Below are 27,697 nucleotides of genomic sequence, written 5' to 3'. Positions count from 1 at the left end.
TCATGCTGTGCTGGCATGATCAGTGTTGTCACTTGTCCGGTCTGGAGGCTGCAGTCAAATGCCTGTCACATCATTCTTTCACTTTACCAGTACACTTTTTGAAAGCCAAGGCATTTTCTATGCCTTATTTCTATATCTTCCAAACTATTTAATATATCTAGCTTTTAATTAACACCAAAGTGATTGTATATATCTGAAAGGCTAAATCTAGTTGAGACCAATAATAGATGTTTATACTTAAATCCTGTCTCTCAAGAAGTGAAAGAGTTAAAGCGAAAGAGAGAGCTTAGATAGTCTATTTTTACTTAGTTATTCAAAACGAAGTATTTAGTTCTTACCACATCATCTAGGTCACATCATCAGTTAAGTCAGCAGGAATTTGTTGAGAGACTTTAGACTGCAACAGCAGAGCATCCTATTCTGTAGTCAGGTTTACAGTAGCAGAATTTACATGTTTTCTGAAGGCTAAAGCCAAGACATGAGTTTACTTTCTTAGAACTTTCTATGAAGTCTTCTAAAAAAATTAATTGGGTATCATAACACCATGTAAAATACCTTAAATAGTTGGATGATCAATAAAATAGCCTGGATTTTTTTTTCTTAAAAGGTCTTATTTATTTGATACAAAAAGTTACAGTTAATTCTTAAAATGGTGGTGGTATATTTTCATACATCAAACAAGGAATTAAAAAAGTTAATGAACTTGGTTTTGATATATATACTCTAAAATGATTATTATAAAAAGCCTCTGCAATGTGCAAAAAAAGGCTACACGAAGACTACAGATGCAAGAGTTTGGTGCCTTTCAGTCAAATACTTGCATCCAACTCTATAGAAATAAATTCTGAAGAAAATTGTACAAAATAAAAAGGGAGAGATTACAAAAATGGAGGGGAAGTTATTTTGGCAGTTCTTCAATGATGATTCGGGAGACTGAATTCCATCCAGTAGAAGCATCTCCCCGTGGATAATCTGAGCAAGTCCCAACCCAGATGGCAATATCCACCAAGCCAGCATTGATCCCTTCACACAGACCTTCCACTGGTTAAAGACAAAAATCAGGTTACCTCAGCAGACACAATCACTTATTTGACAACTGAAGGTGGACACAAGTAGTTAAGAACAGCAGTTCATTGTAAGCTCATGCTGTTTAGTTAAACCTGACTAGCGTTTTTAGAAATAAAAACTATTACTTAGACATGTGGCAACATAGGTTACGGAGTCATGCACTGCCTCGATCCATGGTGCTTCTTGACATCTGTTGCAGTACCTGAAGCAGATCACAATCCACAGTGTGGCTAAATGGGAGGTATACCTGCTTCTTTAAATGTCCACATTTACAAACTGGTAGCTGGGATATGGCTTCGGTCCCATCCAGCCATCTTTTTAGCAGTGATGGGGAGGGGGGACGGGGACACAGCCATACCTGGCTTCCACAGCTAAGCCCTGCAAAGGTGATTGTCACCCTGTCATCTTTGCCACTCCTAATTCACTGCTTCTGTATAAAGTTCCACTTCTGTTGCCCTTTTTTTTTTCCCCCACTAGCACCACTAGTTGGAGGTGGGTTAATGAAGACAGGTGGGTCCTACCCCTTGATAAAAAAACCCCTATCATAGCTCTAGAGGAGGTTGAAGAAAGAGTATAGACTTGATGTTAGTCCCTATTTCCTACTGTCACCTCCTTTTATGTTGAATGACTTCACTAATTTGCCTTTTGCTTAGCAATTGAATAATTGTTCCTAGATACCTCACTTTGGAGGTACTTTTGTGCCGCACCTGGAATTACAGTAGAAATTCCAAGAGGAATAAGTCTCACTTTATGCACAGATAACGTGCAAATATCAATATTTTAAGCCAGGATGACACTGTCTACTTGGCAGTAAGGCAGTTTCTCCGTATGCTAATACAGCACAGAATGTCTCTGTATTCATGTTGTAGCAGAGCTCAGTAGAGCTGTCTGGATAGAAATCTCTTCCATTTCTAAATTGCAGGATATAAGTACCATGAAAAATACCACAGTAATAAAGTACCACTTAATAAATAATTATGTTAGTATTGATAGTCAACTGCAAGACAGCAGCAGAGTAAGAGAACAAGTGTTAGTTAGCTGGCCGCTCTTCTGCCTCCTCTTTCAGTCTTTTGACTTTGTAAGGCAGACTGTACTCTCTGCATTTGGTAACTTGATTTGCTCCTGGCTTCTACTCCATCTCAGTTCATGCGGTCTCGGCATACATACCTGAAGAAGTTCGGTGTATATTAATAGTAGAATTCAGCTCTGGGCTTCCTTGATCTAAATATATTATGGCTTCAATAGGAAGTGGCCCAGCACATTCTGCTCCATTAAAAGTAAAGTACCAGCGCTGACAACAGGCATTTTTGCATTTTAGCCGAAGCGATCCACTGAAGAGAACGCGGAGAGCACTGTTCGAACGCATCTTTGTAAACGTACATTCCTAAGAGGAGACAAAAATGCTTTGGCAGCAACTTAGGGTTTTGAACCTATTTATTTTCTATATATTTAGGAAATATATTTAGAAATATATTTATTTCAGAATGTTTTGGCTATTCTCTTTAGTCCCTTCCTTCTGAAAAAAAAAAAAAAGAAAAGAAAAAAGTAGACCCTGGCAAATACCATACAGTGCAAAGATGCAAATCAGAAACAGCACCTCATAGATGGTAATGGAGAAGGGGGATTATGGAAATTCTTAACTTTATTTAGATAATACCTGCTGTTAAGTTGGTAACCTAGTTACCTTCTGGGTTTACATAGAGGCGTATGAGCTGCCTGAAAGCTGCACTGAAGTCCTTGCATGAGAGGACAGTATAATTTCTGTCTCTGTTACCAGAAATCCTGGATTTAACAATGATTATTAGATTTGCAAGAGGCTTAAACCCTGATAAAAGCTCCACAACTGAAAAAGAAACATTTTCTGGTTTTTTAAGAGGTTGTTATTCTGTCTTCAAAATGCTGGATATCAGGGGAGGGGGGGTTGGGGTTGAAGCTAGGGACAGTTCTGCAAGTAGAAGACAGTGAGAAATGTCTACTCAAAAAAGTTGGTTCTCACTGTAGCCACAGCAATAGCAGTTAAATTACTCCAACCAATCTGGGCATTGCTTCATAGCTGGGATTGAGCTGGGATTTCTTCCCCTCTTCTAGGCTTGCACCATTGTATTTGAAAGTTTTACACCCGGGGCTGCTGTGGAGGACAGAGTGGGTTAGTCTGGGTAACACTTGGTAACGCTGCTCCTAAGCAATGCTGATCCTCTTTGTAGTAGCATCCTGCAACTGGGTTTCAGTGAACAACTGTTTTGAAGCAGGAGTTATAAAGATGGGCACAATTAACAGATTGAAGAGGTACATCTCTCCTGCTCCTTATGCTTGAAATGGTAAAAACCTTGCCCTGTTTTGGGCAAGCTGGAGGTACTTTTTTGGTAGTTTGACTTCCAGCCGCCTTCTAAATATACTCTTACACCAGCCACATCATTCTTTTGAAACACTATTACAGCAGTGAAGTGGGCCCATAGCTGTGAAACACAGCTGTGACGAATCCAAAGTAGCTAAACCTTGGAGAAGTTCACCCTTTTACATGTAGAAAAAGGCTCCAGTAGGAAATCTGTACGATTGGTGCTACGCAGCTCATAGAGCCTGCTGTGCTTGGTGAAGTGCAGCATCCTAGGCAAAGCTAACTTACTGCGATCTTCCCAAGATCGATGCCATAATTAAGTGCACTCCACGAACACTGCTTGAAGTTGGGCGTCCAGGACTCCTCGATGCTCTCGCGCATGCACTCGCCCTTCTCGCCCTTCAGCCCGTCCCGTCCTGGGATCCCAGGTGTCCCAGGGATCCCGTTGGCTCCCGGGTTTCCATCCCGTCCAGGAACGCCACTGGGGCCTTGCAAGCACACGCCGTTGTACTGAAAGACAGAACAGATCTTGCTGCTTCCATCCATTAACTCTGAGGCTAATGAAGTTAAACACAAACAAACAACAAGGACAACAAAACACAACCCCCCCTGCTGTGACAGAAGCTAGTGGGCTATTTCTGGAATACCAAGACAATAGTTCCATAGAGGAAAAAAAGGAAGAATAAACTTTAAAAGATAAGCAGTGCCAGCAGAATTTGCTGTAAATTAAGACACCAATTATTTTATGAAAAGATGCATAAATCCTGGAATTAAAAATTGGCCTAGTCCAAGGACTAAAACCTGTTGGAAAACCTCAGAAGATTCAGAACTTTCCAATACAGAAACAGAAAAAAGAGTTACATATGAATAGTTACTTTCTCCTAACCCACCATTGCTTGTATAACTGCCTCAGCTAATAAGCCTTCATTATTATTTTTTTTCCTTATTTTTTAAGTAGAGAAACTTCTGCGTTTCTTAGGGAGCGGAGGTTAACATTGGTTTTCTTCTGTCGCCACTCCCCTGGGACAGAATCATGTTGCGATAGTCAAGCCACACAAGTCAGACTCCAGAGCGCGCACAGTATGTCGGCATTGATGTGGACATGGGAAGCTGCACCCTGGAATAATCCTCAACTCGGGATCCCTGTTCACAGCGGTGGGAAGGCGCACGTGGGAGGACGGCACGCTAACGACCTCCCTAACATCACAATATTAGGAAAGGTTAAATGTTGCTCTCCCATACTGCATGTTAACACATGTTGCCTTCATACCTGATGAGATTTGGGGTTGCCCTCCTTGGCGAGTAGGTTTGTGCAGCCCTGAGCTCCTTCCCGCAGCAGCCCGAGTGGAGCTGGCCGAGCAGGCACTGAAACATTGAGCAGGAGCCTGCAGGGGCTGGTGATGGCAGGGCTTTTTCTTTCAATGCTCTTTCCCATCTGGTGACTGACTGCTTCCTTCAGTCTTCATCCCAAATCCTCACAAATAACAGTATTCCACTCTTCCCCTTTCTCACACCTATTTCTCTTCATCCGTTTTAAATGATCGTGCAACTATTCCCCCTCCTGCAAGCCATGCCACTATCTGCACCACGGAAGCTGTAAACTACAGCCCCTGCCCTCTCTCCTTTGTCAGACTGGTGAACTTTCTTCTTCTGGGGTTGTTCCTTTTCCTGTGCTTTGGTGCAAAAACCAGCATGAGCATCACAGGCTCAGCTGGAGCCTCTCTATAAATAAAATCAGTGACTATATGAAGAGGTCTAGCAAGAAGTAGATGAGAGTTGGACTAATGGATGCTGGCATGCCCCTGCTACCTTCACCGAAGAAAACACCACTGGCCAATGGCAGTGGAAATAGTGGGATATCATAATCAAGAAGGCCACATTTAAAAAAGTTAGCTGGAGAGAAGGCTGCTTGGCCAAGCACACACCAACCTAGGGACCGTGAGAATAATGCAAAGACATTTCTATTTCACACAGCACTGGTTATCTGCTTTTGCTGCTATTTTTCCATTGGACTCACGGTTTCTAACAGTGACTGGCTCTGGTTTTACATGTGGTTACTCACCACAGAAATCCCGCCGACCTGGAGATCGGTGAGAGCCAGGGGCAGGCTGAGGCTCAGGCCCGTCACTGCCCCGTCCGCCGGGGGCACCAGTGACACCGGGCAGCGGCACCCCGAGGCTGCCCTGAAAGAGGAGCTGCCACCGCTGCTGCCTAGAGCCGCACAGCTTCCTTCCAGAGAGAGCAGCTTAGCCATTGCCCACCCAGAAAAAAATTGATGTGAGCAAAAGAATTACCTGGGCTTCAGGCTATGCTCCAACTAAATTCGTCTACGCTTGCCAAATCAAGTTTTTTTCATGCTTTCTTAAGCTGGAAATGCACAGAGCATCTTTTTAAAATGTCTGCTGAAGGCAGGCTCCCCTCCCAGGCATGCCTTCGTTCTGCCCTGGAAGGGCTCTAGCTGAAGCAGTCCGTACGACCGGGCTGCCCCTGACTCAGCTGCCATCGTTTTACCTGCGCTTTGCTGCTCACTCTGCTGCACCCAAAAGCACGGAGCAATGCGAGAGAAATGCGGGGGGACCCTAAAATACCGCTGCCACAGAAAACGTAAGCTCCTCCATGTGTGCAGACTCCTTATTCTCGATGCAATTCAACTTCCACAATAAAAGCGAGAGGGTCATGAGGCGGTGTGAAAGGGAAGGAGCTTTGGTGCCAGTGGTGCTTCCACGTTGGGGGACCTCTCCGGTGATCACGGCAGAAATGGCCATGCCACTGATTTTCTAGAGGAGGTGAACGGCAGTCAGCAGCTCACGGAAATAGTTTCACATCTGCTTTCTACATTCCAAGGACTGGAAAATCTCCCTCCTTCCTTCTATCCCTGAGATGGGATAGTCCCAACGCATTCGGGTTTCTAGTTGCAATGGAATTGCAAAGAGCGGTATGCAGTCCCAGGTGCCAAAGGGAATAATGCATTAACGCCGCTCCAAGGAAAGGTGGGTTCAGTAAGCGTGCAGATACAGTTTTCACGGCATCTAACGGCTGCTGCAGCGCAGTCCTTTTATTTCTCTTTCTGAAGGTTATTATTACCCGCTAGCCTCTCGGGAACGAAGCAGCAGCTCCTACTTCTGCTGCAAGGGTTGTAAGAGTTCAGCGTTGCCCCTGCCACCGGCAGCGGGATGGCGGGGAGCGGCTCCCGGCGCAGCCTTTGGTCCCGCCGCCCTGCGGAGACCGCGCCGGCCCTAACCGCAACCCCCCCGCCCCCGGCTCCGACCCTACGGCGAAAGCACGAAGACACGCACCCGGCCGCCGAAAACCAGCCGTTTCTCTCAAAGCCCGTCCGACCCTTTCTCAGCACTTTTCCTGATTCGGCACAACCGAGGCGTAATTAAAAAAAGAAAAACAAAAAAAAAAAAGTCAGGAGGGAGCCCAGACGGCGCATGGGAACGCGGCGGCGGGCCCGGCGGTGCCCTGCCCGGTTTTTCGAACCCCCCGCTGCTTTTTTCGCTTCTCCCCCCCGCCCCATCTTTGCAACCAAAACGCAGCCGCTGCGGCCGCCCCCCCCGCCCCTCACGGCCCCCAACCACCCCCCCCTCCGCTCCGCTCCCGTCCCGCCGCCCCTCTCACCATGTCCACCACCTCCCGCTGGCGAAGCGCCTTCTGCTTCCCCTTGGGGCTCTCCGAGCCGCCGGGCGGCGAGGCCGCCGCCAGCAGCAGCAGCAGCAGCAGCAGCAGCAGCGGGCCGGCGGCGGCGGCCGGGGCGCGGCGCATGGTGCGGGCGGGGGGCGTGGGACGGGGCCGGGGGAACGGCAACGGGGCCGGGGCCGGGGGAACGGGGCGGGCTGCGGCGCAGGGACCCGTCTCCGCCGCTCTGGGCGGCAGCGCGGGGATAAATGAGCCTTTCAGAGCGCGGAGCCCGAGCTCCCTCCCCGGGGAGGCCGGGAATTTCCATCCTGTAACCGAGCGGGAAGGTCCAGGCAGAGCCACCCCCCACCGCAGCCATTGGCACGGGGGCCGGGGGGCTCCCGCCCCCTCGGGCCGGGCCCCGCCGAGCCTTCCCCGGGCCGCGCCGCCAGCCCCGGCCGCGCCGAGCGGCGGGCAGGGCTGCCGGGGGCGGGGGGGGGGGGCTCGGAGGCGGCCGGGTGGTCCTTCGGGCCCCCTCGGAGCACCGCATAGCCCTCCGCCAGGTCTTCGGGACGCTGCTCTGCAGACGACAGCACCTTTCTGATGAAAGAGCCAAGAAATCGCATAACGCCCCAGCAGGAGCCTGACGCACCCCGAGTGGGAACAGGGGCAAAATAAAATAAAATAGCAGCTGGGCGTAAATCACGGGGTTCACTTGAACAGAAGCGCAAGGTAAGGACGCGAAATCCTGCCGAACAGCAGCGGGATTTGGACTTCTGTTGAAGAACTTGGCGTTGCCCCACTGAACGTCGTCAATTTAATAACGCGAGGAAAGCCCTCGGCAACCCAGCGTAAACCATCTCATTTTGCCTTCATTTCAAATAATATTTTACTTTTCGTTGTACTAGAAATGAGCACTATATAATAAAGAATGCTGTATGTCTTTAAGCTTAAAAACAGAAATAACAAATGCTTGAAAGATAACTTCTGTATGCCGCAGTCTTCGCGCGCTTTGTAGAGGTAGAGTTTCCAGAAGGGGGAGATAAGCTTCAATACATTTTTTTTCTGAAGTGTTTAACAAAACCACACATTTCTCCTCTAGGAATGCATGTTATGAGTCGTTGAGCCATTCATGCTAGACCGCGCAGAACCAGATTTTTGTTTACACTAAGCCTCTTCATGTTGCTCTGACTGCAGTTACCTCTGCACTTTAAGCCACTTCTGCCTTTCTCCCCGTTCCACGTCTGCACTGGCTGAACAATAGCAGTGAACTGAGATTTGCACCACAGGTCACACTGCTGTCATCAACCCTGTCACACTCTGTCCTGAGAACTGGGACTGACGTCAGCCACGTCGCTGAGGTGTGGGCTCCTGCCTTCTGGAGAAGTGCAGTGATACATCCAGCCGACTTCATAAAATGGCTACTAAATAATAATGGTTCCCTAAACACCTTGGGAAAATTTATGGAATGTGGTTAAATCCTTAATTATAACAATTGCTTCTGTGACAGCCTCGGTGAACATCCACGAACACACACACACAGAGGATTCATCAGGCAATTGTGCGCCGGCTGCCAGCAAACCCTCCTGCCTCTGGTCCGGGTTGGCAGCAATGCTGTGAGGATGGTACTGCTTGACTTCTCTGTAGCGTGCATGTTCACACAAGCATTGTCACCAAGTGGCTGGGGATCCCCAGCATCTGTATGGGCTGCTGCTAAGGCACTTCCATTCCCAGACTGCCACGCTTCTGCGTTACAGGATTAATTTCTTCAGGCAAGGTCCAGTAGCTGAAGCACACAGCACAGCAGCACTGTACGCCTTCCTAATACAATTACTGAGTATTTTAGATAACAAAATTCACATATACATCTGTATGCATTTCCCCACCTGGGTTTGCTCCCCATTAGAGTTTGAGTCTGGGCCAGAAGTTTTTAAATTCCAAATGGCTGGCTTTGCCAGGGGAAGAAAACCGAGGAGCGCCGTAAAAGAAGGTCATAGCAAGTAATGGTGGGACATCTGCTTTGTGCTCTGGTAAGTGCACTGTGCAGTTCCTAGCGCTCATTTGATTCGCAATGTGCATTACCATCTGGAAAACAGAAGCATCAACATCCTCCTCAGCCTGCTTCAGTCCGAGCAAGCCTTGCCATCTGCTAGCCTTATGCTCTGTGGGCTTTTGATATATTTAAATGATTCTGAGGGCAGCAACCTTTGTTGAATGCTGGCGAGATACTCGAATTGAATCAGAACTACGGGTCTACTTTGCCTTAAATATTTCCCAGGCAAAAGGAGCTGTTGTAATAAACTTGCCTGAGCATCTTCAAAACAGAATCCATGTTACGTCCACTAGTGATTCCTTCACCTTACCCATACTGCCACATGATACAGAATTTATCTTTTATATGTGGCTTTACGAACATATCAGCAAAGATGATGAGGTACAGACATCCACCATTTAAATGTCACCGAAATCTTCCATGCAGTCAGTCTGCTGCTGCACAATCCAGGCAGGCGCACGCAAGGTCGCTGTCACGCCGTCAGTGCACTGGGCACAGCAGATGCTCCCACCGCCAGGCTGGTGCCATGCATGCAGTCTCTCTGCTACCACTTGAGCTGGTTCCCCCCCTCCTCACATAGCCTCTCAGCATCCCAAAAACCAGCCACACAAGTCTGGAGAGGAGGATGTGTTCATACACACATGTGTTCCATTCACCTCAGCTATAAAGTTTAAATTCAAGGGGCTGCCCACTGGGTCGCTGGGTCTCTCCACCTTTCTTGTGCAAACTCTTCCAGTTTATGAATACTATTTATTAGAGCACTGGTTTGAATTCAACCAGTAAATCATTGCTGTTCATTCCTTGGTCTTCAGAAAGTGAAACAACTGCAGTAGGAAAGATTAGGAGCATTTTATCATGGGAGGCCATTGCCCACGGTTAATGCAGAGCCTGGGAATGAAAGACCAGGTCCATATTCCAAATCTGGTAGAAAAGACCCATATCTGGTAGAACAGACCCATATCTGATGGAAGGGTCTCCTTATACAGTGAGGAGAAGCTTTAACCACTCAGAAATAGGTTCTTCTCAGATGTGGCTTTTGACAGCTAGGAAAACCAGGCTTAGGTGTCTAAATATTAGACGTTCAAGGCTGAGGATCCTGAGCGACAAAAAGGCCTGGTGAGGTAAGTGCCAAGACCTGGACCTTTCATCTGCTTTTAACTCTTGCTGCTTTATAAATTTCCCTGTTCTGGTGATGTCTGGGGATTTTGACTGTGATTGTCAGTTCTATCTATGCATTGCTTTGGGGAACGCATGCATACCCCAGGGTAAGCAGCAGAGAGCTCAGGCTCAGCAATGCTGTGCTCAGCATCCCAACACACAGGATCTTTGCTGATCTACCCTCGGTGCTTTTAATTGTGGAGTTCATCATTTAGCTCTTGTTCACTTTATTACTGCTATTTTAGGGTGAGTTGTAAGTCCATGTAAAACGCTGAGATCAGAGAAGACTGCTGAATTTCTCAAATGGCTCCTTGCAGCCTGCCTGTCTGATTGAGGAAACAAAAAGCCATCTGTACTGCTGTGGAAGAAAACCAAAGTAAAAGCTCTCAGGAAAATTTGTTACGGGTTTAAGAAATAGATTTCATTTTCTTCCACAAAAAAACTTTGGAACTGTCTAAAAATCCATGGGATCATGGCCTCGATCCCTTCTAACACCTTTTAATTTAAATATATTATTTATAGAGCATGCTTAATATTTTAAAATAATCCCAAACTTCTCTCCTTCTATTTCGTTACTTTACTAGCACAGATACACCTATTTATTTAAAAAAAATCTTCCAGTGGCTTCTACATAAAATTATAAGCACGGCATTGTAGTCACAGCAGTGTTTTGCAGGTACACATGTTAACACTTGAATCTTAAAAACTAGTTTGGGGCAGATTTTTAGTGGATTAGAATAGGCAGTGATGCCCTGTTTCTGCCTTTGATAAAAGCTTAAAAGTGTAAGTTGTACCCATATTCTGCTTGCTGAGACTCTATACCTCCAGGTGACAGTCAAGTCATGCTAACAGTTCACTATGCAAGCCATGAAAAAAACCCCTGATCATCTGAATGACAGCCAGAAAGGACAGGCAGAGGTGAGAGCACAACAGAGTTTGTCAGAGACAAGAGGGGCATAACTGTCAGGAAAGCAAATGGTAACCCTCGGGAGGCTTGTCTGCAGAAGATTCCTGTGTCCGTATACAGGAGGATGGCATTTTCTGAGTGTGAGAGAAAAATCCTGAAGTTAAGTGTTAATTCTTTACTTCTGAATAAGCACACGGCAGTTCTTAATGTTACTATAGGAAACATTGTATATATGCACAATAGAAAACACTAGAGAGAGGATTAACACTTTTTATTACTCAGATTAATTAAGTTTTCTATGGAGATAAATCTTTAACATTGTTACCAAGTGAAGACCAGGACATAGCTCAGATACCAAGGAGCTCAGCTTGTGGAAACAGGTCCTTTCATAGCCTGCTGAGGCTTCTAGGCAGATCTTTTTTTTCTGTCCAAGTCATCAGTTGATTTATAGTTGCATTTCCCTATAGCTATGGCTTTTACAAAAATAATGGAAGCATTGAATATTTTAAACTAAACACCACTCACAAATTGTCAGAGTTAAACATCAATGAAACTATTTGGGAAAACTGCTTCACTGATAAAGGATAACTCAAGATATTGAGACATTTCCATAGTGTAAATTTTATGATGAAAAGTCCATAGTGAGACCTGTTTTCACGGATTGCTGGTGGCAAATGTCTGACTCTGAGGGACCCTGGTCCGTACCTCTGCAAGACAATCCTTGGCACAATCCTTGGCTGCGGTCATGGAAATGTTTGGGTTGGGAGGGGTGTCTGGAGTGCAGCTGGTCGAAGCAGGTCCAGTTAGATCAGGTTGTTCAAGGACTTGTGCACATGGTAGAATGGGAAAACTAATTCAGTCCAGTTTTAAGTTAAATTCATCGGTCCTCCAGTGAATTATCATGTGCAGGGAGAGAGCTGAGGCTCAGGAGAAACATTTTCTTATTAGAGTGGCTGTGAATTAGTTAATGGTAGAAAAATTACTTGGCTGCCTCATGAATCCTCAATGAATAGAAAGGCCTTTTGCAGAACTGAAAAGGTACATTTCCTTGAATCCTGTGCTAGCAAATAGTTATTAGGATGTGAAATACAATGCTGCATCCAGACAGGAAAGCTTCTTCACTGAAGGGAACAATCTTGGGTTTTCTACACCATTCACCAAGTGCAGGGCCACAGGTCTGTCCTTCCAGTTTTGGAAGATAGTACCTCAAATTAGTGATAATCCTGAAATTAAAGGAATGGACTTGAACTTGGAAATGGTTTTTTTGTTTGTTTGTTTGGTTTTTTTTTTAATCCAGCAAGCCCTTTGAAAAGGAGTTCCTCAGGATAAGCAAGGCAGCAATGAGGAGCGGGCTGCAGGCTGGGGAAGGGCTACGTCACACTTCGGGGCGGCTTGCAGAAAGCAGAGGTCTACAGCCACCACGGCTGGCACACACAAAATACACAGAAGCCTGTGGATGCAAAAGGATTTGGTCACAGAAACAAATGAATTGGCCCACGACACTCAACAGTTGCACAAAACCCCCTGTCTCCGAGAGGAGACAGAGCGAGGGGGGCAGAGCCACAGCAGCAGTGACAGATCTGAACGTGCACGGTCACCGCGGCTCTGCCTGTGGAACGTAGTGCTGGAGCTCGCGGCATTCCCGAGACCCGGCTTCTCACATCCACGCTGTCCCCCCAGGTGGCCTGACCTCAGCGAAGCAGCGCCATGGCTTGCTGCAAGCAGGGCTGCGGAGCTTCGGGGCAGCACCTACCTCCTCTGGTCACTGGTGACCCACTCTTCACAGGGGCTGCTGGGTCGGGCACTGTCAGAGAGGTTCACCACGAGCGTTTCAGTGGGGTCATCCCACACCTAGCCTCGAGGATACTTCAACAGATAAACTCTTGCATTAAAATTATTATATATGCTAAAAGAGAAATCTTATTTGACTTGCATCAACAACTGACTAGTGCAGTGGCACTGGAAAAAAGGATCAAGCACAAGACTGAATCCCTGGCTCACATGGAGATGAAATGGTGTTTGGCCAGAACAGCAAAAGACCAAGAGGTTCCCATGAAGAAAAATGCCTGTTCAAGTCCATCTTTGAGTTACTATTTTTACATGAGGTGCTCATCTAACTATGCTTTTGTGAGGCATGACTTTGTTTCTAGCGTGGTTTCCTTACTTCTGTCCTTGTACCTTTGCTGTAATTACAGCACCTCTTGGTTGATTAAAAATCTCATTTACAAGTTCACAATTTCTCATTGTCAAGTAGGGAAACTTTCATATGGGTGCCCTAAAAATATCTAAAGCTGTTGAGGTTATATTAATTTAAAAAGCAAAGACCTCGCTTGTTTTTTATCAGGTGTGCTTTCTTGGGTTTTCCTATTGGCTTGGTGATTTTCCATTTCTCTCCATAGAGAATCCCATCCCAACTATCAGCTTCTCTCACAGTGTCCATTCTCAGGATGATCTTGCCCACTACGATCACAGGAAAAGAGCTCCAGTTAATTTCCATGGCGAGTCCCAACTTCAGCCAGCCCAACACATTTGCATCTCATCCGCTCACTGGCATGTCACACCCCTGTCAGTAACACCTTTTCACGTTTCACGGAATGATACATGTCTGCATTGTTAATCCCTGCAGTGCATCCCCTCGGTCTTTAGTTGGAAGTCTGGATCGCAGCCCTGCCCGTAGGAGTCTGGAAGGAGACCAAGCCCCAGAGAGGACTGTGTCCAGTGGGCAACATCAGTGACCTAAACCCAGTGCCAAGAAACCTGTTCAGCTGTTTCAGCATCCTCAAATCCTCCGTCTTTGGCTGGGTCAATCAAGACTTGCATGCACTCTTGGATAGTAGGTGTGATATTGCTAGAGGTGGGTGTGGAGAGAATGCAGCTTCCCAGCTAGCTTAAGCCATCGACTAATTAACTAACTTGCTAATCATTTCCTCCGGGACCTTATCTGGCAGTATCTTATTTTTGTACCTGTATAATTTCTTGTGACCCAGTTTCATATGGTCAGGCAGAACATCAGGAAGATAAACTGGGATGCAATTTATCTTCATAAAAATATAGATACTTTGGTCATCCTTCATACACGGCCAACATGGAACATCCTTTTTCCTGTTAAGATCCCTTTGGTGGCCACGTCGATCCCTTTGGTGTAATTCTGTGACTTACAAACCTACTTAATGGAAGTAAAATTCCTTCTTGCCGTTTCTCTTCACCCTATAAGTCAAGAGTGAGTCCTAAAATATCAGTGTACTCCTCTCCACTTAAAACACCTGAAGTTCTCTCATGCCTACACGGCCACACCTGACAGTGTGCTCTCTAGGCTGCAGACCAGTGTCCCTCCAGTTCACCTACACCCAGTACCGAGTGCCCATTTAGCGCTTCCCTTCCCCCCAAACTGCTTTCTTCCACACAGCTCTTCTTGCAGAAACCATTCTCCTCTCCCGCTCCTGTTTGCGCTGAGAAACCAGCTGTGAGCCATTTAAAGAAGATCTTTGTATCTTTAAAGATAACTCATGTTTGTCATTATTTTAACTAGTAAGACCTGAAATAAAGCAAACTTTTATTTTAGTTTTGATGAACAAAATTGAAATAGGGGGAACAAGCATTAATGAAGAGCTCAGATATAAATGTCCTGGCATGTTTTTAATCTTTTAATTATACTTTGCATCTCAAGTGCTTTTTAATAGGAAGTAAAATCCAGTTAATATACAGAAGTGAATTTCAAAGACTTACATCAGAAAGATACTCTGAGCTCTGCTTCTAGAGATCCAAAGCAGACAGCTCATGAAGGTGTGGTATAGGTTGCCCAACTCCTTTAATTACAGTTAAACTCTAGTCCATTAAAAAAAAGGTAAGTAAGATAAGTATGACAAAAATAAGAGTGAAAGAATAAGTGCAAAAGTAGGTAATGCACAGGAAATAACATTTATTCCCATGAGACTCTAAAATGCCTTTGGTGCCAGACATCGAAATTACTGCAAATACCAGTGGTTAATACTGGCAGAGATCTTTACCAGTGAATGCAGCCAAACAGCGAGCTGTCAGACACCTTCAAAGACCAATTCAACAAGTGGCCAGTGTCAAGGGAGGGATGTAGCATTTCTCCTTTGATGTGCAGCCTTCTGAAATTGCACACTGAGACCGGGTGGTCAAACTTCAAAGGGAAACGTGATTCCTCATTCTATTCAGCTACTGCATTTTTCGATGCTTTGCAGAATGCTGAACTTATTTTTATTAAAGAAGATCAACTTTTCATATTTAAATTTTTTTTTATTTTTGCTTCTGAAATTCAACTGGATTTGACTGTCTTTAAACCAAGTATATTCTGTATCCTGTAAAGAAAAAGGACCTACAGTTCTCTGTAAATCATTTGAACAATTGTCAGAAAACCGTATGCTGCTTCAGCTTATTAGTGCTCCATTCCCGAATTGTTTAAGTTTCAAAAAGCAAAAAGATTTAAAGAGGTTTTAAATACTGCAGAAATTTTTCTTATTATCCTTTTAAATGCTACAAACAAAATAATCATTTTTTCCATATCCCGGGTTAGTTTTACAAACTTGGATTGTTTTTTTTCCAAATATGTGCATAGATTTATTTTATACTCCAGGTAAACTTTACCTGTTTTCACTAAAAAAATTTAGGAAAATAGGACGGTAAAATACAGTATACATGACATGTAGCATAAAACTACTGTATTAGTAATTTCAGGTGCTGTTTATATCATAAATCAAATATGATTTAGTATGTTAAATTTATCTTGTCCTTTGAAAGATTTTATATGCAACCTGAAAACTCAGTGTAATGCATGCTTTGAAGTGATTTATGAGAGATCCATTAAGAGAAAGACGGGAAGTAAAAGACCATTTGGCACACATATTTTAAGGCTTGGAGAAGCTGTCAGTACCCTTTATTTTAGCGTTCTGCAAACAAAGGCAGGATACAAGACTAAAATGACTGTACCAATCTTTTAAATTGTTGGATTTATAGAGCATCTTTCAGAAGATAGCCAGTCTCGATTAAATGACTTCAATTGATGATGATGTTCCAGTAAGAAGTTATTCTTGCAGTTTAAGAAAAGCCCATTTAATATCAATTGCTTATTTTCAGTTTTAACTTTGGTCAGATAACAGATGAAAGCAAATAACCTAAACACCTTTTGTTAAGATAAACTGTTTATGAGCTTCTCTGCAGTCCATCACTGTACAGCAGTCTTCCATACCCTGACTCATCTCTGCACCTCTTTTCTTCCAGTTTCTTCCCCTCCATCATTTTTGTGGGCATTCAAATAGCTGTTTAACTTTCCAGTTACTACTTGGGTATTTCAAGGTTAAAGCGTCCAGAGACCACAATCTCTTTAGCTATAAAGGTCACCTTGGGAATTCACAGCCTGTATGTTATTTCTGGTACAGCAGCATGGGAACACACAAGTGCTACAGTCTCCATCTACCACTGATGCATTTCACTTCCAATGAATGTTATGATTACTGCTTAGAATTTCACAGTTCTTTGAAAATGTATCAATTTTTAAACCCACAGTATTGCTGTATCTTCAGATTTACTTTGTATTAATCTTTTTTAGAGCAGTGACCTTCTGAACTACCTGAAAAAAGGAGTAATATTAAATAAAGATGTGTATCAACATTTTAAGGTTGCAGCAAGCGCATAGTGTGGAAATACGTAGTTTATGTAATCTAAAGGAGGTCTTTAACTAGAAGTCATGAAAGAAAGAATGCTCTAAACCTTAGGATGAAAGACCTGGTTCAGTTTTTCATTCTTTCATAACTCTCCGTGTTCAAGTGAACAATTCCCACCATTGTTCTGTCTCAGTTTCTCATTCAGGAGGGATAAAAACACTGCAATACTTATTACCTCACACAGCTCTAAGAAAAAAAATACATTCAAGTGTCTTAGGTGCAAAAATACTACAGTAATAGAGCAACAAACATGCTACATCTAGTTAATAAGAAATATAAACTCAGAAACTCTTACTATACAACAGGATATTTTATTACGAACAAAGACAGTAATAACAAAACTACTGAACATGTATATAAAGTTACCCGTTTACAAACATGACTACAACAATGAAGGGTACTTAGTGTGCATTTTCACAGGAGATTTTTTGGATCTTTCTCACTTTCTCAGCAGTAAGAATTCTGTATATTTTTAATGGGGAAATAATAAAAGAAATAACATGTCCTATTTAAGGCAATAAATTACAAATGCTAAAATGCAGATGCTGCAATATAAAGGTAAATACATTCAATTTTTAATACACAATGGATAAAACAAATAATTTTGGTTTATCAGAACTGTAGTTCCTGTTGATTCAGCATTTACATGACCTTTGACCCATGCAATTTTGCTTGATTGCTGAAAGCACCACCATGAATGCTGCCCAAATTGGAACACAATTTCTCTGCATAATATCAAAATATTGAGAAATATTTTTATTAGTAATCAAGATACTGAACAGTCTTACAAAAGCCATTGACATTCAGGTTTAGAAAACAGCAAAATCCTGGCTCCAAATTATCTCAAGCAATAAATCACATTGACTTCATTGGAGCCAGGATTTCTTAAGAGCCAAACAATGAAATTCTTATCCGTGTCAGTAGTACTTGCTCTTGAGAACCACCCTATCATAAGGAAGGCTACATGTATTAAGGCCTTTTTGATTTAAAGAAAATATATTGCTGTAGCATATAGAAAATTAAGCTTTGTAGAAAAAGTATTAAGGTCTTCTTTTAAGTAAATATATTGTTAAACAAGCCTGTATATTAATAACTCAACAGTTTATTTTCTGCAAGATGTTTCCCTACGGAATTCTAAAAAATTAAGTTACTTGCATAGAAACAACGTGAAACATATAATTTCACTGCAGCTCAGTAAAAAACCGCAAAGTGTATACTTCAGATTCTGTCCCCCATGCCGTGAGAGATCTGAAGTGTCTTCTTCTTTGGCATGATGCACTGGAACACCACACCAGGAGGGGCTCCAAGAAGCATTTTTCTGAAGCAGTGCTGCATCTAAGGCATGATCCCTGTAACAGGATGCACAGATGTCTGACCAGTCTTGCCCCAAATGCACAGTGTATGGTGCATGTTATATATAAAGGCACAATCTGCTTTACTCAGAACTAAGTAACATTGTCTGATCATCACAGGACTGTTGACTTTAGTAACAACCTAATGGAAGCATGTTAACTTTACCAAGTTTGTACAATACATACAAAACAGTAGTTCTAAATATTGACCTTATGCAGTCAGTTATTTACAAAATTCATTTTTATGTACAAAATAAATCACCATAATTCCAGATTCCCTTTCATATTCAGTGTACAAGCTACCACAAAACAGTGCTATAATTGATACATCATGACACATAATTTAGAGTATTTATAAATTTGTGTATCCCTTATTTAAGTGATACTGCTGTTTAAGACACAGTAGAGAAAAAAATTAACAAGTTTTGAAAAATATCAAAGATGCAGACAGAACTTTTATGCCTTGAAAAGTAAGAGTGCTTTCCAAGCATTATTTTAATGCAATTCATTACAAAGTGTTCTTTATACTGGGAATAATATTTGTTTCTTTCGTCTTTTTCTTAAATTACTGCTAGTCAGTCCAGCCATGTCCTAGAGAACTTCAATTTCCATTATTCCTGGATAGGATTAAATATAGTACATTATTGCTAGCTGCCCCCCACAACAAAACTTAACATTCTTTAAGTGCAAAGCAAGATATGTGTGTTTTTTAATAAGGCACAGAATATCCGTTACTTCCAGTGTAACACAGAATCCGTATCGGTTTTATACATTGAAAATGTTCATATAAAATTTCAATCTTTCAAGGGTTTGAACTGTTTCCTGAATCCAACTCTCTTCTGGTGTCTGAAGCTGAGTAGACAAGTAGTGATACGGAAGCTGACTGAGAGACATCAGGTATTTGGGAACAGCTGCTTTGTAATGGAGGAGATTCAACAAAATCATTTTTAGGAGTTATTCTGTAAGTAATGAAAAATAAAACACAGGGAGTCAATTTTAAGCACAGTGCATTACACTGGAAAAAAAAAAACATTTTTAGCAATGAAATTATAATATATCTTAAGCTATACTCTTTTCAAGAGAACACAATACAGTTCTGTATACTCTTCCAAGCTTAGGGTCACCTCTCAAAATGATTGCATTGCAGCCACCGATTTCTTGAGGGTCACTGTTCAACAATACGAGAATATCCTACAAGTTGAAGCTCCAGCACTCAATGCTTAAAAGGAAAAGAAGAATCTTACAAAAATATAAAATAGCCCATATGAAACAGTTTGTAAGAATTACAGTACTCTTGACACTTACTGAGGGTTAATTGTATACTGAGAGTATAGTGATTCTTCAGAGAGAAGAAATAGAAAATGTACAAAAATAGTGGCAATACTCATAAACAAGCAAAAGACTGAGTTAAGGAGCCTTACCTTCCCTCACCTACTCTCTTCATACTCTCAGCCAAGCTGCTCATATCACATGTGCTATCTGCTTTGTTTCTTTTTTCCACCTGATCCACGGTCAGTTTAGAACCAGATAACATTTGATCTCCACTGTTTTCATCTTCCTCAACTCTTTGGGCTGACGTTCCGTCTGCCTCTATCTCTTTCTCAGATGTCTCTGGAGAGGTTTTAATTTCTGCAACAGTTTCTTGGCTTAAGTAATCATGATTAGTGATTGCTACTGCAGAAGTTCCATGATTTGTTGTGCCACCTGTACTAGTCCCCATTGACTTCGAAATGACTTTCAATCTGTGTGAAGTTGATTTGTAGTGCTTCTTTTTATGTTTAACTTTGGAATTGTGCCTCAAGAAAAATTCACATGATTCCTGCAGCACTCTTCGACTCTCACTGATTGGACTGAAAGAAAATACAAGCGTGTAACTGAATGAAGAGGATAACCCTAGATACAATGTAATATAGCTTCATACACAAAAAAATGTGGAAGAATAGCAACCAAAGATGCAATCTGAGCTGGATGTTACCGAACACGAGGGAGAAAATTACATGTGAAAAGAGAAAAAAATCTGATCATAATGGCTCCAAAGTAATTGTGTCTGTGGAACAATTAAATAAAGCAGATTTCTACATTTCTTACTTCTGCAAGTAGGTCCAATGACTTCAGTAGATTAATCATCTAAGAGAAGAAAGCAGGATTAGCTCATAAGCAGCTGTATTACCAAATTAACTTTATGTAAAGTAAACCTCGTTCAAGTGGAAAAAAAGGTAAACATTACAAAATTGACTTTGTTATTTTTAAATTCTTATAGCTGAAAGCAGTTAACATCTGAAACACACGAAAAATTATACAGGAAATGGAAAAAGAGGGGAGAGGGAAAGGAAGCTATAAGCTCACCCTCAAGGAATGTAGATGTAAAATAAAAGGAGCTTAAGGACTGCTGCCTTGGGAAATCCAAAGAAATGAAAACATCTAAACCCACAGTATAATTTACGAGTAACACAGATACTCTAAAAAGAAATAATCAAGGAAAAAAAAAAGTAATGGAAAAAATGACTACAAGAAATGGAGATGACATTTATAATCTGTTTAAATCCATAGATACAAATTTACTAAAATCAAGTAATAAAACTGAATTATTCTGTTTCAGAAAAAAATGAGGAACGGTAGATTAATACAATAAAAGTGATACTAAAGATAGGTCAATGAAAATTAATTTTAAAATAAGACAAGCCTGGCAGAGGAGAAAAGCAGAGGATGTTTTTACTGCATGATAGTAAACACAGCTAAGTACTGTGCCAAATGAACACGTGAAAAGATCTAAATTGATGGCTGAAATTATCTTCCCTCATTCAACTGGAAACTAGAGATTTATTAGCCAATGCTAAACACAACAATATGTCTTCTGCTCTATGAAAGAGAACAGATCAGCAGAGGAAAATATTTTCTATCTTCTGAAAATGTTGTCAAAAAGTCATCACATATGTAAAACTTCCACAGACTCCAATGGAATTTTGCTGATGCCCATATGCAGCATTAAGACTCTGAAAAAGGAAGGGCCCAAGGACAACATTTTGATTACCTGACCTATATTTAAAGAAACATGTCTGAAATCCAACTCATCTTAAACTATACACTTTAAAAAACAGGAATAAAAAATTGTTCTTACTCTCTTTTGCGGTTTCTGTTGAAGAAATTGGCCCATTCAGAACAGGTCTTTTTACTCCCCACCCAGAAGACTGGAGATATGCCAACAATTAATGTCAGCAAATATTTCATCAGAAACAAAAATATTTCTGGTCTTGCTAGTGCCTTTGCCTATAAGATAACAAAGTTTAATAAATGCAAAGAAGAAAATGTACTTGTTGATTAATTTTTTAAATGCAGAAAACAAACAAATTATGTAAAAGAGAGACTTTCTCTTACGGCTGCTGTTCTTTGTTGAGGCTTGTACTGTGGACAAATGTTAGACGTGTACAGTCAAGTCAGACCTGGTTAATGTCTACAGCTGAATACACAGAGAGGAGATTAGTCAGAAGGAAATATTTTTCTTTTAAATTGAAAGGAAACATAATTTGGGGGGTAATAGTATTAGTAAACATGTTCTTCAGAAATAGTTTGTATGTATAAGATTTATCCCTTCAACTTAAAAGAAACAGTAAGTGGATGAGTTGGGAGTTAATCAGATTAGACAGCATCGTCAAGGAGCCGCAGGGAACTACATAGTAGTTTTCTGTTTATTGCAAAATTAATCCACCTATTTGCAGAACAGGATCATAGGAGCTGAGACATATAACTCAGTAAGAGATTATTATCTCCTGCTCCCATGCTGCAAATTTAATTTACGTTACCTGGCTTATCTGCGAGTCCCATCTATGAAAGTCACTGCTTTTGTTAGCCAGGTAACATTAGCTACTTAAACTGAAGTTTGTTTTTATTTGGTTTTGATCTGGCCAATGTAATAAAAGTCTACAAGCTCGTTCAGGTAAGCCAAAGCCGAGCATGCCACTTTAAGCTACTCCACAGTTAGCACACGCTGTTTGTTATAGGGACAGATCCCATTAGGTATGTCTGTGTAACATTCCCTGTTGCTATTTACTCTTTCCAATGGGTTAATTAAAGGCTGAGAATACATGCCCTTTCTGTGTTATTATGCCAAGCTGTTATATTTAAGCACTACAAAACAAGTGGGTTTTTTGAAAAGCATAAAAGCCTTGTTTTCAGCCTTGTGTATTTTGGACGACTTAGGTTGATACAGAGCTCAGTTTAAAACCCACTGAAGACAAAGTGCACTCATTAAGAATGGTAATGGAAGCAAAAATAACCAAGAAGTCTGTGAGCTGTGCTACTCTCAGCTTACACTGACTTCAATACAGAGGATATAGAGGATGTTTAAGAATGCAGCAGGATCAAGCTTTATCATTCCATAGTGCCTGTGTTTATACTCCTCTTTTTAATCATAGTTTATTGCAGTAAAAACATAGATGGTAAGTGCAAAGCAATGAAAGATGACATGAGACACTCGCATTTCTCTTAGTGATGGAGTCTTGTTTTATATTTGTTCTTAAATGGAAAGAAACAAACCACAAATTACTTGCGATTGCAGGGATTTTTATGTACTTACAAAAGATTAAATCCATAGAGTACTGAACATGGGCAGATTCACTTTAAAAGCCTTTCCAAGGAAGTGGTTTTTTAAAGAGTCAAATGTTAAATACAAACAGCTCTGCAATTTAAAGTGCTGTTGGGTTGTTTGGGTTTTTTTTGTTTTGTTTTTACTTGCTTTTTGTTTGGTTGGTTTTTTTTAAAGATTTCTTCACATTACTGAAAATCAGCCTGCAAATGACAGCTATCATGGAAAAAATATACTGGAAATTTGTTTTGTAATTTCAAGTGTTTTACACTTCTACACTTTGAAGAAAAAAAAGACGAGAGTGATTTTAAAACTATGGTTATAAGCAACACTTTAAATCCAATTTAGACTCAATTTTCAAGAATCATTATTTCAGCTGCAACTGAAATTGATGAAAATTCACCTTAGGTACTTTGATACTGAGCTATGCACCCAAATACTGAGCAACTACCTTTAGGAACAGACACTGTAAAGAATGATCCTCCCTCAACACAATTTGTAACATGAAGTTCAAATATCACAAAGATTATATATTCCGTTTAGAGTGGTGAGTTGGAATTTAATTGCTGAGTGCTGTCAACTTGATTAGGGAAAAATTTCAAAGCAAAAGTACCATACCACCTATTTTGACTTAAAAAGAAACTAATCAGTGCATGTTCATGAACTGATTACTTAATGTGAAAATAATTTACTAACCACATGGCAGACACGATGATGCATAAGGGTTTTTGTTAATTAAATTTCAAGTATTATTTATAAAGGAAACTGCTACTTGCCTGATAAGGACAAGGAATATGGTACTGGTCACAGTGGTCAAATACCCAAGTCGTTTCCCAGATTTTCCGGTTCACCAGTTCATAGATGTAACATCCAAGAAGTGCTACAAGAGGCACCAAGTATAAACCACTAAAAACTCCGATTCGGATCATAAATTTCTTTAGCTTCTCCTGGTTTCTGCCATCATGCTGTATGACTTGCCGCACATGATTTAAAGAAATAATACCAGCTAAAAGAAGAGAGAGACCAAAAAAAACACAAAGGCACAACGGCAAAAGCACAAAGTACAGAGAGGCATCCAGATCGTAGAGACCCACAAAACAGACTCCACTGATATTGTCCCCTTCAACTTTGTTCATTGCAAGGAGCATAATGGTTAGAAAACCAGGTATTCCCCAAGCAACTGCGTGGAACCACATGGCCTTTTGTGCAATAGCTTCACAGCTCCATTTTCTTCCCGCTGCCAGGAACCAAGTGATTGTAAGAATCACCCACCATATAGTTCCTGCCATAGTGAAAAAATACAAAACCATGAAAAGGACAGTACAGGCTTTGTTTTGGGAGCCAAGAACAACTGTTTCACCAATTTCTAACTTATCATCTGCCTCGTTACAGGCAGTTCTGTTCCCAAGTAAAAATCCAATAAAGTACATTAGAGAGACTATGCTGTAACAGACGGAGTAATATATGATCGGCCTCTCCGGGTACCTAAACCTTTTAACATCAATCAGAAAAGTCAGGAATGTGAAAAGCGTAGCACAAAGACAAAAGATTGAAACTATTCCAATGAAGCTTTTCGCAACATCCAATTCATAATTTTTGAAGTACATATTGGGACATGGGGGTGCACACTGATCAATTCCTAGAAACTTGTAGCCTTGTCCATTGGTAGTGTGTAGGTGTCGTGGACACCAGAATCCATAATCCCTTCGGGTCTGGCCTGGGGTCTTCTGAGTTCCATGTATGTTTGTAGTTACAGCAGCTGTGGCAGGAACAGTCTCATCACAATTGACTAGTCTACATAAATAAACAGAAGAGGAAATATCTTAATACCCGTCATTCTCACTATGATTACTTCTTAGAAATATGAAAAAAATCTGATTCTAAGCACTGTTAAATTTTGTAGATAATGCAAAATGTGCATTATATGAAAAAAAATCAGGCATCATTTTAAAAAACAGACTTCAAATATTTTCAGTTTAGAAGACTATTCAAACAGCTATTTAACTGTTGTTCTCTGGTTGTTGTTTTAATGCTTACGAAACACTACACAGATTGCAATTTAGAGTCTTAAATTCTACTAAACTTTTACATATGTACATAAAAATATTTACAGTAGCTGTTTTTTTTAAAGCTGGGTAACAGTAGACTGTTGGAGACAAAACACTTGTCAAATGCAAGCTTCAATCAAGGAACAAAGAAAGAAGGCTGACAGTATCTAGAATTAACTGATGACTACTGTATGATTATTATTATAATTTTTTATGTTATAGTAATATTTCATTGTCGACAACTATAAAACCATCTAACTGAAAAAGACAAAAGCAGAAAAGATAAGCATTGTAAAAAAGGTCACCATTTTAGCAATTTTTTTTCTAGCTCCATAATATTCATTTAAAAATTGCTCAAGACTCACTTGCTCAAACATTTAATTGGACACAATACGCGACCTTTTTATATGGTTAACACAGTATTAGCAGTGTTAGACATACCTTCAAACTAGCTGATGTAAGTATAACTCAAACAGGTAAGCATTTACTCAAAATGGGATTTATATTTATATGCATTCCAAGTTTAAGCACGTATTTTAAAAGAACAAGCTTTGCATTCTAGCTTTTAAAGTAAGATTCTGTTATCTCAAAATGTTCTTTGTCAAATGCTACTATAAGTCCCTCGATGTCAGTTTCCAAGCTCTGCTTGAGCAAAAAAACTTCAGTTCTTTGTTTCTCTGCATTATCATGCTGTCCAAATAAATCCAGACCAATCATTAAGAAAACTGATTCTGTAGCAGATTTTTTCATTAACCATGGGCCAGACCAGTATGCACGGCACCAATGCGGACTTTAGTCTCCCATGTCTTAATAGGCATTATGTATATCTGTAAGAATACAAGAGTGTGAATCTCAGGATTCCAGTTAGTGCCCATCCTCACACCAGCTCCTCTTCCATGGGCTCCAGCAGGAGAACATCTGCTGTTTTAAGAACATCCTGCATTACATGGACTTCTCTGTACCGGCTATTGGGGAGACATCATTTCATGTATGAACAGAGCAGGTTCATCTTCATTAAATGCTAGCAGTAATAGAATAATTCAAAGCTGCAGTGATTCCTGCAAAAATGTAATTTGACCTAAGATGTCATTTGAAAGATACATTGAGTAACTGGCTTCACTCGTAATCTTTCCTAATTTTTCAAAACAATTCTTGAAGACATTTGCTCCTCTGAGTGGCACTACTATTGCACAGAAGCTCACACCAGATGGGAAAAGTTGATCCCTTCTTGTTTTAAAACGCCACAACTTCAATTTTTCTGCAGAATTAAGGGAAATGGCATTAATACCATCTGTCATATTCACTCCAATACGGATTTCTACCAGAGATCATGGCACAGGACTACAGTCCTAGCTCTCCATCAGCCCTATTACAGATTAGCAACTGCATGGGGGTTAGCAAAATGACTTGAGTTTCCACTCTCTGCTCCTTCCCTGTACTTCTTGCCCTGATGTGTGTTAAAAAATCCTAACTATCTGGCCTTAATAATTTATAAATATCTGCAGCTGAAGGTCAGATTCTCAAGAAGATTACACTGGAGTGTTTTCCGTGGTTTCCGTTTAACATATATAGACTCATCTTTTCCCCAAATGTAGTATTAACGGTCTTGTCTCTGGAACAGACCTGTGAACACCTTTGAGAAAAAGGTGAAATTTTAAAAAAAGAGACTTCTGGCAGGCAGTACAGGAAAAACAACACAAGATTGAATTTGCACATTTAAGCGGTTAGGAGCAAGATATGGCTTCTACTATTTAATGCTCTGTGTCTCTTCAAATACAGAATGTTTTTATATTTCATTATTTTGTGAGCAATTACTTATAAAACCCCCATGAAGTAAGTATGACCATCCCTAGTTTAGAGATCAGAAACCAAAGCAAAATCTACACTGTAACATTTAATATTTTAAATTTTAAGAAACTTACAGTAAAAAGCTTCTTTTAGCAAGGATCTGAATACTGAAAAGAACCGCTGTAGAACTTTGTTGTAAAAAAGTCACAAGCAGGAAACGTAGGTGATCATTTGAATAATTAAAAAGTTTTAATAAAAAAAGTAGTCCTATGCATAAGCACTATAGGGTCACCAGGGATGAGGAAGCTACAGCAAGGTAGTATTTAACATCCTGCCTCAGATTTTCAACTGAGTCTAGGTCAAATATGAAAAGGTCACCCCCACCACCTGTCAACATGAAAAATACCCCACCTGGTACATTCTAGCTCTTCAGGCCATGTGATACCAAAAGTGTCCATCAACTGCTTACAGTCAGAATACACTTTCTCACAGAGGCTTCGACAAGGGTGAATCACGTGAACTTGCTCCAGGCAGGCAGGGACAAAGGCTTTGCACAGAAATGTGTGGACATCTGGTGAACAGTGAAGATTCATAAGCGTAAGAAAAGGCTAGGGGAAAGAAAAAGGCTTTGGTTAATAATTTTAAAAATATAATTCAAGGCATCAAAACTAACTTTCTTCACTATGGCTCACATTTGTTCCCCTGCAGGTTTGAAAAGATACTAGAAAGTAGTGTTTGCTCAGCAGTTGTGAAAGAACCAAAGCCAGTGGTCTAAGCAGTGAGAAGCTCCGTTAGCACTTCTAGCCCAGCCCCTGCCCTGGGATCTTGGCCAATCTCTAACTATTCAAACCTGGTTCTTCCTATCTGACAACATTAGAAATCTGAAAGGTATTAGGAAAGCGCAAGATTTAAAAAAAATAGGGTAAAACATTAAGTTCCTATGTTCACCGGTCAGCTTCTAAAGTGGCCTGAGATTTTTAAAGGTGTGTCTGTCTCTGTAGTTCCTGTTAAATTACATTTTCAGTCTTAAGTGGTACGTTGCACTCATCATCTTCTCCCATGCTAGAGAGGTTTGGCTTTTTTTGATTAATGAGGTCCAAA

At 41.1% G+C, this 27,697-nt stretch overlaps 2 protein-coding genes across 3 annotated transcripts in view; both read right to left on the bottom strand.

Moving 5' to 3' along the window:
- Positions 1-481: 481 nt before the first annotated feature.
- Positions 482-7,231, bottom strand: CTHRC1 (collagen triple helix repeat containing 1). Its single transcript, XM_075023750.1, has 4 exons — positions 7,025-7,231; positions 3,692-3,913; positions 2,236-2,452; positions 482-1,041 (listed from the first exon to the last, which is right to left on the bottom strand). Exons 1-4 carry the CDS (start codon positions 7,166-7,168, stop codon positions 899-901), a joined length of 726 nt encoding a protein of 241 aa, XP_074879851.1. The 5' UTR covers positions 7,169-7,231; the 3' UTR covers positions 482-898.
- A 9,886-nt stretch (positions 7,232-17,117) lies between these two features.
- The window catches only part of FZD6 (frizzled class receptor 6), a 33,232-nt gene continuing 22,652 nt past the window's right edge, over positions 17,118-27,697 (bottom strand). For both annotated transcript variants that reach the window (XM_075023746.1, XM_075023747.1), the window contains exons 3-7: positions 27,008-27,204; positions 23,537-24,554; positions 21,297-21,445; positions 19,600-20,028; positions 17,118-19,137 (exon numbers count right to left, since the gene is read on the bottom strand). In XM_075023746.1, the coding sequence (XP_074879847.1) occupies positions 18,981-19,137; positions 19,600-20,028; positions 21,297-21,445; positions 23,537-24,554; positions 27,008-27,204 (1,950 nt within the window). In that variant the 3' untranslated portion in view covers positions 17,118-18,980. The remainder of the gene's footprint in view (positions 19,138-19,599; positions 20,029-21,296; positions 21,446-23,536; positions 24,555-27,007; positions 27,205-27,697) is intronic.

Source organism: Buteo buteo, chromosome 3, assembly GCF_964188355.1.
Source record: "Buteo buteo chromosome 3, bButBut1.hap1.1, whole genome shotgun sequence".
In the NCBI taxonomy this organism is placed as follows: domain Eukaryota; kingdom Metazoa; phylum Chordata; class Aves; order Accipitriformes; family Accipitridae; genus Buteo; species Buteo buteo.
Note: the sequence above shows the minus strand (reverse complement) of the source record. Positions and strands in the feature narration are given on the sequence as shown.

Excerpts from the sequence above, each read along its gene's own strand:
- CTHRC1 (XM_075023750.1), bottom strand. The coding sequence starts at position 7,168 with ATGCGCCGCGCCCCGGCCGCCGCCGCCGGCCCGCTGCTGCTGCTGCTG. Across the intron at positions 3,914-7,024 it reads AGCGGGAGGTGGTGGACATG|TACAACGGCGTGTGCTTGCA; the intron begins GTGAGAGGGGCG and ends TCTGTCTTTCAG. Across the intron at positions 2,453-3,691 it reads TCGATCTTGGGAAGATCGCA|GAATGTACGTTTACAAAGAT; the intron begins GTAAGTTAGCTT and ends GTCTCCTCTTAG.